Source organism: Anabrus simplex, chromosome 3, assembly GCF_040414725.1.
Source record: "Anabrus simplex isolate iqAnaSimp1 chromosome 3, ASM4041472v1, whole genome shotgun sequence".
In the NCBI taxonomy this organism is placed as follows: domain Eukaryota; kingdom Metazoa; phylum Arthropoda; class Insecta; order Orthoptera; family Tettigoniidae; genus Anabrus; species Anabrus simplex.
In genome coordinates this window covers 522271613-522288496 of record NC_090267.1, presented here as the reverse complement: position 1 = coordinate 522288496, position 16884 = coordinate 522271613, and the positions used below count along the sequence as shown (strand labels likewise).

Sequence of the window (16884 nt, the reverse complement as noted above, 5' to 3'; positions counted from 1 at the left end):
ACTGGTTTGTGGTCGTGAACCACAGAGGTCTAGTGTACACTCTACCACACGTACCGGTTTGTGGTCGTGAACCACAGGGGTCCAGTGTACACTCTACCACACGTACCGGTTTGTGGTCGTGAAACACAGGGGTCCAGTGTACACTTTACCACACGTACCGGTTTGTGGTCGTGAACCACAGGGGTCCAGTGTACACTCTACCACACGTACCGCTTTGTGGTCATGAACCACAGAAGTCTAGTCTACACTCTACCACACGTACTGGTTTGTGGTCGTGAACCACAGAGGTCTAGTGTACACTCTACCACACCTACTGGTTTGTGGTCGTGAACTGCAGAGGTCCTGTCTACCCTCTACCACACGTACTGCTTTGTGGTCTTGGACCACAGAGGTCCAGTCTACCCTCTACAACACGTACTGGTTTGTGGTCATGGGGCACAGAGGTCTAGTCTACCCTCTACCACACGTACTGGTTTGTGATCATGGAGCACAGAGCTCTAGTCTACCCTCTTCCACACGTACTGGTTTGTGGTCATGAACCACAGAGGCCTAGCCTGCCCTCTACAACACGTACTGGTTTGTGGTCCTGAACCACAGGTCTAGCCTGTCCTCTACAACACGTACTGGTTTGTGGTCATGAACCACATAGGTCTAGTCTACCCTGTACAACACGTACTGGTTTTTGGTCATGAACCACAGAGGTCTAGTCTACCCTCTACCACACGTACTGGTTTGTGGTCATGGAGAACAGAGGTCTAGTCTACCCTCTACCGCACGTACTGGTTTGTGGTCATGGACCACAGAGGTCTAGCCTGCCCTCTACAACACGTACTGCTTTGTGGTCGGGAACCACAGAGGTCTAGTCTACCCTCTACCACACGTACTGGTTTGTGGTCGTGGAGCACAGAGATCTAGTCTACCCACTACCACACGTACTGGTTTGTGGTCATGAACCACAGAGGTCTAGCCTGCCCTCTACAACACGTACTGGTTTGTGGTCCTGAACCACAGAGGTCTAGCCTGTCCTCTACAACACGTACTGGTTTCTGGTCATGAACCACAGAGGTCTAGTCTACCTTCTACAACACGTACTGGTTTGTGGTCATGGACCACAGAGGTCTAGTCTACCTTCTGCCACACGTACTGGTTTGTGGTCATGGACCACAGAGGTCTAGTCTACCCTCTACCACACGTACTGGTTTGTGGTCATGGAGCACAGAGATCTAGTCTACCCACTACCACACGTACTGGTTTGTGGTCATGAACCACAGAGGTCTAGCCTGCCCTCTACAACACGTACTGGTTTGTGGTCATGAACCACAGAGGTCTAGTCTACCTTCTACAACACGTACTGGTTTGTGGTCATGGACCACAGAGGTCTAGTCTACCTTCTGCCACACGTACTGGTTTGTGGTCATGGACCACAGAGGTCTGGTCTACCCTCTACCACACGTATTGGTTTGTGGTCGTGAACCACAGAGGTCCAGTCTACACTCTACCACACGTACTGGTTTGTGGTCGTGAACCACAGAGGTCTAGTGTACACTCTACCACACGTACTGGTTTGTGGTCATGAACCACAGAGGTCTAGTCTACACTCTACCACACGTACTGGTTTGTGGTCATGAACCACAGGGGTCCAGTCTTCCCTCTACGACACGTACTGGTTTGTGGTCCCGGACCACAGAGGTCCAATCTACCCTCTACGACACGTACTGGTTTGTGGTCCCGGACCACAGAGGTCCAATCTACCCTCTACGACACGTACTGGTTTGTGGTCGTGAACCACAGAGATCTAGTCTACACACTACCACACGTACTGGTTTGTGGTCGTGAACCACAGAGGTCTAGTGTACACTCTACCACACCTACTGGTTTGTGGTCGTGAACCACAGAGGTCTAGTCTACACTCTACCACACCTACTGGTTTGTGGTCGTGAACCACAGAGGTCTAGTCTACACTCTACCACACGTCCTGGTTTGTGGTCGTGAACCACAGAGGTCTAGTGTACGCTCTACCATACGTACCGGTTTGTGGTCGTGAACCACAGAGATCTAGTCTACACTCTACCACACGTACTGGTTTTTGGTCGTGAACCACAGAGGTCTAGTGTACACTCTACCACACCTACTGGTTTTGGGTCGTGAACCACAGAGGTGTAATGTACACTCTACCACACGTACTGGTTTGTGGTCGTGAACCGCAGAGGTCTAGTGTATACTCTACCACACGTACTGGTTTGTGGTCGTGAACCGCAGAGGTCTAGTCTACCCTCTAGCACACGTCCTGGTTTGTGGTCGTCAACCACAGAGGTCTAGTCTAATCTCTACCACACGTCCTGGTTTGTGGTCGTGAACCACAGAGGTCTAGTGTACACTCTACCATACGTACCGGTTTGTGGTCGTGAACCACAGAGATCTAGTCTACACTCTACCACACGTACTGGTTTTTGGTCGTGAACCACAGAGGTCTAGTCTACACTCTACCACACGTACTGGTTTGTGGTCGTGAACCACAGAGGTCTAGTGTACACTCTACCACACCTACTGGTTTTGGGTCGTGAACCACAGAGGTGTAATGTACACTCTACCACACCTACTGGTTTTGGGTCGTGAACCACAGAGGTGTAATGTACACTCTACCACACGTACTGGTTTGTGGTCGTAAACCGCAGAGGTCTAGTGTATACTCTACCACACGTACTGGTTTGTGGTCGTGAACCGCAGAGGTCTAGTGTACACTCTACCACACCTACTGGTTTTGGGTCGTGAACCACAGAGGTGTAATGTACACTCTACCACACGTACTGGTTTGTGGTCGTAAACCGCAGAGGTCTAGTGTATACTCTACCACACGTACTGGTTTGTGGTCGTGAACCGCAGAGTTCTAGTCTACACTCTACCACACGTGCTGTTTTGTGGTCGTGGACCACAGAGGTCTAGTCTACCCTCTAGCACACGTACTGGTTTGTGGTCGTCAACCACAGAGGTCTAGTCTACCCTCTACCACACGTACTGGTTTGTGGTCGTGAACTCAGAGGTCTAGTGTATACTCTACCACACGTACTGGTTTGTGGTCGTGAACCACAGAGGTCTAGTGTACACTCTACCACACGTACTGGTTTGTGGTCGTGAACCACAGAGATCTAGTGTACACTCTACCACACGTACTGGTTTGTGGTCGTGAACCACAGAGGTCTAGTGTACACTCTACCACACGTACCGGTTTGTGGTCGTGAACCACAGGGGTCTTTTTTTTTTTGCTAGGGGCTTTACGTCGCACCGACACAGATAGGTCTTATGGCGACGATGGGATAGGAGAGGCCTAGGAGTTGGAAGGAAGCGGCCGTGGCCTTAATTAAGTTACATCCCCAGCATTTGCCTGGTGTGAAAATGGGAAACCACGGAAAACCATCTTCAGGGCTGCCGATAGTGGGATTCGAACCTACTATTTCCCGGATGCACCACAGGGGTCCAGTCTACCCTCAACAACATGTACTGGTTTGTGGTCGTGATCCACAGAGGTCTTTTTTTTTGCTAGGGGCTTTACGTCGCACCGACACAGATAGGTCTTATGGCGACGATGGGATAGGAGAGGCCTAGGAGTTGGAAGGAAGCGGCCGTGGCCTTAATTAAGTTACATCCCCAGCATTTGCCTGGTGTGAAAATGGGAAACCACCTAAAACCATCTTCAGGGCTGCCGATAGTGGGATTCGAACCTACTATTTCCCGGATGCACCACAGAGGTCTAGTCTACCCTCTACCACACGTACTGGTTTGTGGTCATGGACCACAGTGGTCTAGCCTGCCCTCTACAACACGTACTGGTTTGTGGTCATGGACCACAGTGGTCTAGCCTGCCCTCTACTACACGTACTGGTTTGTGGTCGTGAACTGCAGAGGTCCTGTCTACCCTCTACCACACGTACTGGTTTGTGGTCTTGGATCACAGAGGTCCAGCCTACCCTCTACAACACGTACTGGTTTGTGGTCATGGAGCACAGTGGTCTAGTCTACCCTCTACCGCACGTACTGGTTTGTGATCATGGAGCACAGAGCTCTAGTCTACCCTCTTCCACACGTACTGGTTTGTGGTCATGAACCACAGAGGTCTAGCCTGCCCTCTACAACACGTACTGGTTTGTGGTCCTGAACCACAGAGGTCTAGCCTGTCCTCTACAACACGTACTGGTTTGTGGTCATGAACCACATAGGTCTAGTCTACCCTGTACAACACGTACTGGTTTTTAGTCATGAACCACAGAGGTCTAGTCTACCCTCTACCACACGTACTGGTTTGTGGTCATGGAGCACAGAGGTCTAATCTACCCTCTACCGCACGTACTGGTTTGTGGTCATGGACCACAGAGGTCTAGCCTGCCCTCTACAACACGTACTGCTTTGTGGTCGTGAACCACAGAGGTCTAGCCTGCCCTCTATCACACGTACTGGTTTGTGGTCGGGAACCACAGAGGTCTAGTCTACCCTCTACCACACGTACTGGTTTGTGGTCATGGAGCACAGAGATCTAGTCTACCCTCTTCCACACGTACTGGTTTGTGGTCATGAACCACAGAGGTCTAGCCTGCCCTCTACAACACGTACTGGTTTGTGGTCGGAAACCACAGAGGTCTAGTCTACCCTCTACAACACGTACTGGTTTGTGGTCATGGAGCACAGAGGTCTAGTCTACCCCCTACCTCACGTACTGGTTTGTGGTCATGGACCACAGAGGTCCAGTCTACCCTCTACCACACGTACTCCTTTGTGGTCGTGAACCACAGAGGTCTAGTGTACACTCTACCACACGTACTGGTTTGTGGTCATGAACCACAGGGGTCCAGTCTTCCCTCTACGACACGTACTGGTTTGTGGTCCTGGACCACAGAGGTCCAATCTACCCTCTACGACACGTACTGGTTTGTGGTCGTGAACCACAGAGATCTAGTCTACCCTCTACGACACGTACTGGTTTGTGGTCGTGAAGCACAGAGGTCCAGTCTACCCTCTACCACACGTACTCCTTTGTGGTCGTGAACCACAGAGATCTAGTCTGCACTCTACGACACGTACTGGTTTGTGGTCGTGAAGCACAGAGGTCCAGTCTACACTCTACAACACGTACTGGTTTGTGGTCCTGGACCACAGAGGTCCAGTCTACCCTCTACGGCACGTACTGGTTTGTGGTCATGAACCACAGAGATCTAGTCTGCACTCTACGACACGTACTGGTTTGTGGTCGTGAAGCACAGAGGTCCAGTCTACACTCTACAACACTTACTGGTTTGTGGTCCTGGACCACAGAGGTCCAATCTACCCTCTACGACACGTACTGGTTTGTGGTCATGAACCACAGAGATCTAGTCTACACTCTACCACACGTACTGGTTTGTGGTCGTGAACCACAGAGATTTAGTCTACACTCTACCACACGTACTGGTTTGTGGTCCTGGACCACAGAGGTCCAGTTTTCCCTCTACGACACGTACTGGTTTGTGGTCATGAACCACAGAGATCTGGTCTGCACTCTACGACACGTACTGGTTTGTGGTCGTGAACCACAGAGATCTAGTCTACACTTTACAACACGTACTGGTTTGTGGTCCTGGACCACAGAGGTCCAGTGTACCCTCTACGACACGTACTGGTTTGTGGTCATGAACCACAGAGATCTAGTCTGCACTCTACGACACGTACTGGTTTGTGGTCGTGAAGCACAGAGGTCCAGTCTACACTCTACAACACGTACTGGTTTGTGGTCCTGGACCACAGAGGTCCAGTCTACCCTCTACGGCACGTACTGGTTTGTGGTCATGAACCACAGAGATCTAGTCTGCACTCTACGACACGTACTGGTTTGTGGTCGTGAACCACAGAGATTTAGTCTACACTCTACCACACGTACTGGTTTGTGGTCCTGGACCACAGAGGTCCAGTCTTCCCTCTGCGACACGTACTGGTTTGTGGTCATGAACCACAGAGATCTGGTCTGCACTCTACGACACGTACTGGTTTGTGGTCGTGAACCACAGAGATCTAGTCTACACTTTACAACACGTACTGGTTTGTGGTCCTGGACCACAGAGGTCCAGTGTACCCTCTACGACACGTACTGGTTTGTGGTCATGAACCACAGAGATCTAGTCTGCACTCTACGACACGTACTGGTTTGTGGTCGTGAACCACAGAGATTTAGTCTACACTCTACCACACGTACTGGTTTGTGGTCCTGGACCACAGAGGTCCAGTCTTCCCTCTGCGACACGTACTGGTTTGTGGTCATGAACCACAGAGATCTGGTCTGCTTTCTACGACATGTACTGGTTTGTGGTCGTGAACCACAGAGATCTAGTCTACACTTTACAACACGTACTGGTTTGTGGTCCTGGACCACAGAGGTCCAGTGTACCCTCTACGACACGTACTGGTTTGTGGTCATGAACCACAGAGATCTAGTCTTCCCTCTACGACACGTACTGGTTTGTGGTCGTGAACCACAGAGATCTAGTCTGCACTCTACGACACGTACTGGTTTGTGGTCGTGAACCACAGAGATCTCGTCTACACTCTGCAACACGTACTGGTTTGTGGTCCTGGACCACAGAGGTCCAGTCTACCCTCTACGACACGTACTGGTTTGTGGTCGTGAACCACAGAGGTCCAGTCTTCCCTCTACGACACGTACTGGTTTGTGGTCGTGAAGCACAGAGGTCCAGTCTACCCTCTAACACACGTACTGGTTTGTGGTCGTGAAGCACAGAGGTCTAGCCTGCCCTCTACAACACGTACTGGTTTGTGGTCATGAACCACAGAGGTCTAGTCTACCCTCTACGACACGTACTGGTTTGTGGTCGTGAAGCACAGAGGTCCAGTTACCCTCTACCACACGTACTGGTTTGTGGTCATGAACCACAGGGGTCCAGTCTCCCCTCTACGACACGTACTGGTTTGTGGTCCTGGACCAGAGAGGTCCAGTCTACCCTCTAACACACGTACTGGTTTGTGGTCGTGAAGCACAGAGGTCTAGCCTGCCCTCTACAACACGTACTGGTTTGTGGTCATGAACCACAGAGGTCTAGTCTACCCTCTACGACACGTACTGGTTTGTGGTCGTGAAGCACAGAGGTCCAGTTACCCTCTACCACACGTACTGGTTTGTGGTCATGAACCACAGAGGTCCAATCTACCCTCTACGACACGTACTGGTTTGTGGTCGTGAACCACAGAGATCTAGTCTGCACTCTACGACACGTACTGGTTTGTGGTCGTGAAGCACAGAGGTCCAGTCTACACTCTACAACACTTACTGGTTTGTGGTCCTGGACCACAGAGGTCCAATCTACCCTCTACGACACGTACTGGTTTGTGGTCATGAACCACAGAGATCTAGTCTACACTCTACCACACGTACTGGTTTGTGTTCCTGGACCACAGAGGTCCAGTCTTCCCTCTACGACACGTACTGGTTTGTGGTCATGAACCACAGAGATCTAGTCTGCACTCTACGACACGTACTGGTTTGTGGTCCTGGACCACAGAGGTCCAGTGTACCCTCTACGACACGTACTGGTTTGTGTTCCTGGACCACAGAGGTCCAGTCTTCCCTCTACGACACGTACTGGTTTGTGGTCATGAACCACAGAGATCTAGTCTGCACTCTACGACACGTACTGGTTTGTGGTCCTGGACCACAGAGGTCCAGTGTACCCTCTACGACACGTACTGGTTTGTGGTCATGAACCACAGAGATCTAGTCTGCACTCTACGACACGTACTGGTTTGTGGTCATGAACCACAGAGATCTAGTCTGCACTCTACGACACGTACTGGTTTGTGGTCCTGGACCACAGAGGTCCAGTGTACCCTCTACGACACGTACTGGTTTGTGGTCATGAACCACAGAGATCTAGTCTGCACTCTACGACACGTACTGGTTTGTGGTCATGAACCACAGAGATCTAGTCTGCACTCTACGACACGTACTGGTTTGTGTTCCTGGACCACAGAGGTCCAGTCTTCCTTCTACGACACGTACTGGTTTGTGGTCATGAACCACAGAGATCTAGTCTGCACTCTACGACACGTACTGGTTTGTGGTCGTGAACCACAGAGATCTAGTCTACACTTTACAACACGTACTGGTTTGTGGTCATGAACCACAGAGGTCTAGTCTACCCTCTACGACACGTACTGGTTTGTGGTCGTGAAGCACAGAGGTCCAGTCTGCCCCCTACCACACGTACTGGTTTGTGATCAGCCTTCCAGGGGATGGAGCACGAACTCTGCTCATGTTTAGCGTGCTGTCCTTTTACTGTAATGTGTCCCGGGTACAGTTCACGTCCGCGTGGTTGATTTTGTCCTGGAGTGGTGAATTTCTTGGCTCGAGGGCTGGGTATTCATCCTCGGTGGCGTGCCATTATTGTGTGACTTGTAGTTTCTTTGCGGCCCACTCGTTGCTGCTGTTAAGTAGTTCAGGGCAAGATGGCTGTGATGATAGTGCGCCGGCGTCTGATAAGAAGGTCGTCGTGGCCTCTTTGATAACCGCGTGTCGTCAGTCAGTCAGTCAGTCGTGTGCAGCATGGAGTACCTTCTAGGTCGGGTGAGTAGACCATTCCGAGGTGTGCGAGGTGTAGGGTGTCTTTCCTTCGCGGCCTGGCATTTGTGCGACACTGCACTTAATCTGAGAAATTAACCAGGCCGTATCGGGAATCCACTCCCGGATCTCCTGACCATTCAGCCAGGGAGCCGAACAAATACCTATAAAACCAATTTTGACGCAAAATCGCCAAGTGACACTTGCTCTAGTAAATCACATAAAGTTTCTGTTTTACTCTGCCTTTTATTTAATGAATTATTGGATCTATTGATGGTGACTTCAGTTTTATTTGCAGCGTTGGTAAAGGTAACGCGATTTTGGACTAGTTTCATCTGTATGTTTTCTTTCAAGTGGCGAAGTTAGGGGAGCTGGCCCTCCCACATTTACAACACTTATACTAAAACTCTGTACGTTAACCAATCTGAAATAATATTGCTGAAAGACACACACACAGCTGTTGAGCGCAGCTTCTCTTATGATGGATAGTGCTATAGCGTACCTTGATCAGCTAGCGCTACGAGTCTTGGAAGGTTGATTATCGCACCTCTGGTTCTCCTCTCAGTTTAGGTAAGGTAAGGCAGGTCCGAACCTCCGCAGAGGTGTGCCGGGGTGGCCATTCCCTTACCGCGAGCGCGTGGCAACCCGTCCTAATCTTGACCACGCCCAACACGGCTACGACCATTGGCCCTTTCAATTTGAAGGAATATAATTTTTTTTTTTAGTGTCTGCAACTTTCTTACGGTTATACCGCATATTACAGTTATTTTGTTATCCCAGTGTTTCAGGGGATATTTTTGGAAGAACTGGACAAAATGTTGGAATTATTTGGAGTTCTCACTCGCAAACTTTTCGATTTGAACCTTAGATCTCTTTGCGGCAATCCTCCGGTTATCATTGTAGCTGTGACGGGAACGTTGTGTTTAATTCTCAGTAATAAAAACATTTCGAAAAGTAAAAATAGCAGTGAATGGTGAAATCATGTGAGAAATTACAAATAAAGTAAGGTCAGTGAAGCAAAATAAAAAGTCGCCTATTAGTTGATTGACAAGAAAGTGTAGAGTGTGGGACAGTCGTACGAAGTAGTGCAGGCATAGCAGCTTAGGTTGAAGGGTTGGAGTACCGAGTAATCCCCATCTCTCCCCCGCGATTGATCCAATGGATAACATCGCGAGCTGTAAATAGTTTCCTTGTATTTACGAAAAAGCACAAGTATTATAATTTAAGTCTGCTTACAGAAATAACCTTCAAAACATTCGAGTTCGGTCCTGTCGGGCTGAGTGGCTCAGACGGTTCAGGCACTCACCCCGATTTGGCGCAGTCCGCTGTATTTGAAGGTGCTCAAATACTTCAGCGTCGTTTACTGGCACGTAAAAGAACTGCGGGACTAAATTCCGGCACCTCGGCGTGTCCCAAAGTCGGACAAGTAGTTAGTGGGACGTAAAGCAAATAACGTTATGATTATTATTATTATTATTATTATTATTATTATTATTATTATTATTATTATTATTATTATTCGGAGAGGTGCAGATCCAGGTGTTCATTTATTTTCTGCTGTACTGCCACTAGGACTTAATTCATCAGTTCGTATAAAGCAATCTAAATATACGTTGTACTATATTAACGAGTATTCAAACTGAATATCTGGCATATTGGTACTAAATTGAGTTGAAATGTAATAAACCGTGTAATGTACCTACAGTATAGAGTGATCCGCCACTCTGAGCTAGGAGAGGCGAAAGCGCTGCCTGGCAAGGGGACGTCGCTGTCGAATGTCGAAAATACGCATTATAGAATCACTGGCGCATGTGCAGAGCTCACAGAGTGCGAATAGCGAGGGCGTTATGAACCTACGATAGGTTACTACCTCATTACCTACATATTTTTTAACGTATTGCATCGTAAGGAGCACCACTATAATTTCTTTCTTTCTTTCTTTCTTTCTTTCTTTCTTTCTTTCTTTCTTTCTTTCTTTCTTTCTATCTTTATGTTTGCCATTTGTTTAACGTTGCGCTAACACATCGAAGCTTTTCGTCGACGGAAGGATGGGAAAGGGCCGTGGCCTTAATTAAGGTACATTCCCAGCATTTACCTGGTGTGAAAATCGGAACCATGGAAAACCATCTTAAGAGCTGCCGACGGTGGGATGCAAGCTCATAATTATGCGACCCTAACCGTACAGCCAACTCGCTTATTATAATGTAGGGGACATTTCTTTCCTTTTATCGTATCATGCTGCTAGCTGAAAGGTAACCTCGAAAGTTGCCGATTATCAAGTGTAGCCTCATTTTAAATATTAATGCGACTGATGTCTGCAATAAATTCCGCAATCACCAGCAAAATACTGTATTTATGATGCTTGGTGTACATTTGACTCAGAGTGACATGTAGCCTTCAAGACCATTAATGGAGGGGAAGAAAAGAAAGAACCTGAATATCAAACTTCAATAAATCGTACACCACCAACAACAGACTAGAACAAAAATGAATTCTCAAACAGGTAGCAAGAAGTCATGAGTCGGAGAAAGGCAACATTGTCAGTCAGTGCAGTCGTACGCCGAGCATATGTTCAGAATGTCCGCGCTAACTCGGCAACGATAAAAAGTTCACTTATTTTTATTTCATCGAATCTAGCATATAAAATTGTGTATTATGCGGATTTTGGCCACTTGAGCGCAAAAATTTTGTGAGGTAAATTGATGTAAGGAATGGAGTGAGGAGAGTAAGACTTTTCTGATAATAAGAAGTTGGAACGTGAACTTCGTTGTGTGCGTGGACACTGCAGTAGCTTGCCGACTGTGTTAAATTACACAGCCAGAGCTCACATGTTGTTGTGGACACAATAGCAACAAGTTTCGAGCATTTTACACTTGCCCGCCTACACTCCGTGTCTGTGGTCAGATTGAAAAAAAACTGTGAATATGCACTTTTAATCAAATCCAGAATAGGATAGTATGGTAAAATTTAAAATTGTGTCCGTCCCATAAGCTCAGTGAGCTCGTGAAGTTCAAAGACGGTTTCAAGAGTGTAAACGTTCCTCCGTAATTTATAAGTAAGGAGCGTAGGGTTCTCTTCGAAGGAAAATGAGATGACCCTCGTCTTCCACAAGCGGGAAGTGGAGGCATGCGCCCTGGACTATTCTCTTTTCTATGGAAGCCAGGAGATTTTTTTTCCTCTCAGTGGCCATTTCCATTTCTCAGATATGTATTTTTTTCTCTTCGGTGTAGAGAAACACGTTTCTCTTCCCTCAGTCGTTGGTATGGCAACATGTACGGTCACAGCACTGCAGCCTAACTGCATTTTCATTACTATGGCCGGAAATAAAACACTTAAAATAAATATGCACCATTAAATTGAAACACTTAATGTCCAAGACGATTCCGTATTAAAACAATAAACTTACAGTACCTTATTCCCTTGTGGTTGAAGTCCCGTTGACTGATGAATAGCACTTCACAACCATCACTTCGCAAAAATTGTCAATGGAAAAATTTCGTCCGTTGTCTCGCAAAACACTTTTGTAACGTGAAAACTTCTCTCCGCTCCAGAGGAGGTTCACTGTTAGATCCTCAGCCCAGAGGCTGGTTGAGTACTGACAGCACCGCCAAAATGAGGCGTACTAGACAAGATGAGGAGTGAGGTAGTTTGCCATTGCTTTCCTCACTGGATCAGAAAGTGCTATTGCAGCACAACGAACCCTATGAGCAACACTCAGCCGCACTGGTTGTGCTCCAGTACCACCCACACAACACTAGCAGCACCAAGATGAGGAGTGAGGTAGTTTGCCATTGCTTTCCTCACTGGATCAGAAAGTGCTGTTGCAGCACAACGAACCCTATGAGCAACACTCAGCCGCACTGGTTGTGCTCCAGTACCACCCACACAACACTAGCAGCACCAAGATGAGGAGTGAGGTAGTTTGCCATTGCTTTCCTCACTGGATCAGAAAGTGCTATTGCAGCACAACGAACCCTATGAGCAACACTCAGCCGCACTGGTTGTGCTCCAGTACCACCCACACAACACTAGGAGCACCAAGATGAGGCGTACTAGACAAGATGAGGAGTGAGGTAGTTTGCCATTGCTTACCTCATTGGATCAGAAAGTGCTATTGCAGCACAACTAATACTATGAGCAACACTCAGCCGCACTGGTTGTGCTCCAGTACCACCCACACAACACTAGGAGCACCAAGATGAGGAGTGAGGTAGTTTGCCATTGCTTACCTCATTGGATCAGAAAGTGCTATTGCAGCACAACGAACCCTATGAGCAACACTCAGCCGCACTGGTTGTGCTCCAGTACCACCCACACAACACTAGCAGCACCAAGATGAGGAGTGAGGTAGTTTGCCGTTGCTTTCCTCACTGGATCAGAAAGTGCTATTGCAGCACAACGAACCCTATGAGCAACACTCAGCCGCACTGGTTGTGCTCCAGTACCACCCACACAACACTAGCAGCACCAAGATGAGGAGTGAGGTAGTTTGCCATTGCTTTCCTCACTGGATCAGAAAGTGCTATTGCAGCACAACGAACCCTATGAGCAACACTCAGCCGCACTGGTTGTGCTCCAGTACCACCCACACAACACTAGGAGCACCAAGATGAGGCGTACTAGACAAGATGAGGAGTGAGGTAGTTTGCCATTGCTTACCTCACTGGATCAGAAAGTGCTATTGCAGCACAACTAATACTATGAGCAACACTCAGCCGCACTGGTTGTGCTCCAGTACCACCCACACAACACTAGCAGCACCAAGATGAGGAGTGAGGTAGTTTGCCATTGCTTACCTCACTGGATCAGAAAGTGCTGTTGCAGCACAACGAACCCTATGAGCAACACTCAGCCGCACTGGTTGTGCTCCAGTACCACCCACACAACACTAGGAGCACCAAGATGAGGAGTGAGGTAGTTTGCCATTGCTTACCTCACTGGATCAGAAAGTGCTGTTGCAGCACAACGAACCCTATGAGCAACACTCAGCCGCACTGGTTGTGCTCCAGTACCACCCACACAACACTAGCAGCACCAAGATGAGGAGTGAGGTAGTTTGCCATTGCTTACCTCACTGGATCAGAAAGTGCTGTTGCAGCACAACGAACCCTATGAGCAACACTCAGCCGCACTGGTTGTGCTCCAGTACCACCCACACAACACTAGGAGCACCAAGATGAGGCGTACTAGACAAGATGAGGAGTGAGGTAGTTTGCCATTGCTTACCTCACTGGATCAGAAAGTGCTATTGCAGCACAACTAATACTATGAGCAACACTCAGCCGCACTGGTTGTGCTCCAGTACCACCCACACAACACTAGCAGCACCAAGATGAGGAGTGAGGTAGTTTGCCATTGCTTACCTCACTGGATCAGAAAGTGCTGTTGCAGCACAACGAACCCTATGAGCAACACTCAGCCGCACTGGTTGTGCTCCAGTACCACCCACACAACACTAGCAGCACCAAGATGAGGAGTGAGGTAGTTTGCCATTGCTTTCCTCACTGGATCAGAAAGTGCTATTGCAGCACAACGAACCCTATGAGCAACACTCAGCCGCACTGGTTGTGCTCCAGTACCACCCACACAACACTAGGAGCACCAAGATGAGGAGTGAGGTAGTTTGCCATTGCTTTCCTCACTGGATCAGAAAGTGCTGTTGCAGCACAACGAACCCTATGAGCAACACTCAGCCGCACTGGTTGTGCTCCAGTACCACCCACACAACACTAGGAGCACCAAGATGAGGAGTGAGGTAGTTTGCCGTTGCTTACCTCACTGGATCAGAAAGTGCTATTGCAGCACAACTAATACTATGAGCAACACTCAGCCGCACTGGTTGTGCTCCAGTACCACCCACACAACACTAGGAGCACCAAGATGAGGCGTACTAGACAAGATGAGGAGTGAGGTAGTTTGCCATTGCTTACCTCACTGGATCAGAAAGTGCTATTGCAGCACAACTAATACTATGAGCAACACTCAGCCGCACTGGTTGTGCTCCAGTACCACCCACACAACACTAGCAGCACCAAGATGAGGAGTGAGGTAGTTTGCCATTGCTTACCTCACTGGATCAGAAAGTGCTGTTGCAGCACAACGAACCCTATGAGCAACACTCAGCCGCACTGGTTGTGCTCCAGTACCACCCACACAACACTAGGAGCACCAAGATGAGGCGTACTAGACAAGATGAGGAGTGAGGTAGTTTGCCATTGCTTACCTCATTGGATCAGAAAGTGCTATTGCAGCACAACGAACCCTATGAGCAACACTCAGCCGCACTGGTTGTGCTCCAGTACCACCCACACAACACTAGCAGCACCAAGATGAGGAGTGAGGTAGTTTGCCATTGCTTACCTCACTGGATCAGAAAGTGCTATTGCAGCACAACGAACCCTATGAGCAACACTCAGCCGCACTGGTTGTGCTCCAGTACCACCCACACAACACTAGGAGCACCAAGATGAGGCGTACTAGACAAGATGAGGAGTGAGGTAGTTTGCCATTGCTTACCTCATTGGATCAGAAAGTGCTATTGCAGCACAACGAACCCTATGAGCAACACTCAGCCGCACTGGTTGTGCTCCAGTACCACCCACACAACACTAGCAGCACCAAGATGAGGAGTGAGGTAGTTTGCCATTGCTTACCTCACTGGATCAGAAAGTGCTGTTGCAGCACAACGAACCCTATGAGCAACACTCAGCCGCACTGGTTGTGCTCCAGTACCACCCACACAACACTAGCAGCACCAAGATGAGGAGTGAGGTAGTTTGCCATTGCTTACCTCACTGGATCAGAAAGTGCTGTTGCAGCACAACGAACCCTATGAGCAACACTCAGCCGCACTGGTTGTGCTCCAGTACCACCCACACAACACTAGGAGCACCAAGATGAGGCGTACTAGACAAGATGAGGAGTGAGGTAGTTTGCCATTGCTTACCTCACTGGATCAGAAAGTGCTATTGCAGCACAACTAATACTATGAGCAACACTCAGCCGCACTGGTTGTGCTCCAGTACCACCCACACAACACTAGGAGCACCAAGATGAGGAGTGAGGTAGTTTGCCATTGCTTACCTCACTGGATCAGAAAGTGCTATTGCAGCACAACGAACCCTATGAGCAACACTCAGCCGCACTGGTTGTGCTCCAGTACCACCCACACAACACTAGCAGCACCAAGATGAGGAGTGAGGTAGTTTGCCATTGCTTACCTCACTGGATCAGAAAGTGCTGTTGCAGCACAACGAACCCTATGAGCAACACTCAGCCGCACTGGTTGTGCTCCAGTACCACCCACACAACACTAGGAGCACCAAGATGAGGAGTGAGGTAGTTTGCCATTGCTTACCTCACTGGATCAGAAAGTGCTATTGCAGCACAACTAATACTATGAGCAACACTCAGCCGCACTGGTTGTGCTCCAGTACCACCCACACAACACTAGCAGCACCAAGATGAGGCGTACTAGACAATATGAGGAGTGAGGTAGTTTGCCATTGCTTTCCTCACTGGATCAGAAAGTGCTATTGCGGCACAACGAACCCTATGAGCAACACCTTTCATGACTCTCAGACGCACTGGTTGTGCTCCAATCACCACTGCTTTTTTATGTGGCTCTAGATTACATCGTGGAAATTTGGCAAGAAGGAAGCCCGTCTAAAGTCAAAATTGGAGCAAGAGCTTCAATAATGACAAACTGCTTAGGGTTTACAAATGATTTAGCTGTCTTATCCCTTGACAAGGAAGAAGTCTGTGCTCAGGTCACCGTTCTCCAGAAAATTGCATTAAAAATAGGATTACAAATATCCTTTGAGAAAACTGAGATCATGCCAATGAAACTCCTTGAAATAAACGAAGTCATCATAAATGATCAAAAAATTAGTATAGTCCTACAATGTAAATGTAAATACAACTTAAGCGAGAAAGCAACACTGATGAATAGAACCAACAAAATGAAAAAAAGCACAATTTCTAACCTGGTCAACTTATAGACACTTAAGATCCAACACTACAAATATGTAACTTTGCCAAAAGCCACTTACGCTTTCGAAACCTTGTTCCAAATTAGAAATGAAAGAACAGCCGATCAGCACCTCAAAACTGAAAGAAGAATGATCAGCACTTGTGTAAATAAAAATTACCAGGTTGAAGGAGTCTGGAGAATCATCCCCAGAGATTGGCCCAGTTACCAGCACGATGAAGAAGAAAATTTCAGACGAATTAAGAACACTGCGATCAGAACGAATGAAGAAGTACTAGGCAGATGAGAAGAATTAAACAGC

At 48.3% G+C, this 16884-nt stretch overlaps 1 protein-coding gene across 2 annotated transcripts in view; it reads left to right on the top strand.

Annotated features, from left to right (window-relative positions):
- Positions 1-16884, top strand: part of UGP (UDP-glucose pyrophosphorylase) — a 339813-nt gene that overhangs the window by 88718 nt on the left and 234211 nt on the right. Inside the window, exon 1 of one of the 2 annotated variants that reach the window (XM_067143690.2) lies at positions 8475-8599. The exons of the other annotated variant lie outside the window; for it this stretch is intronic. Within the exon in view, the coding sequence (XP_066999791.1) occupies positions 8579-8599 (21 nt within the window). The 5' untranslated portion in view covers positions 8475-8578. Of the gene's footprint in view, positions 1-8474; positions 8600-16884 lie in introns of those variants that run through there. 2 annotated transcript variants of the gene reach the window in all.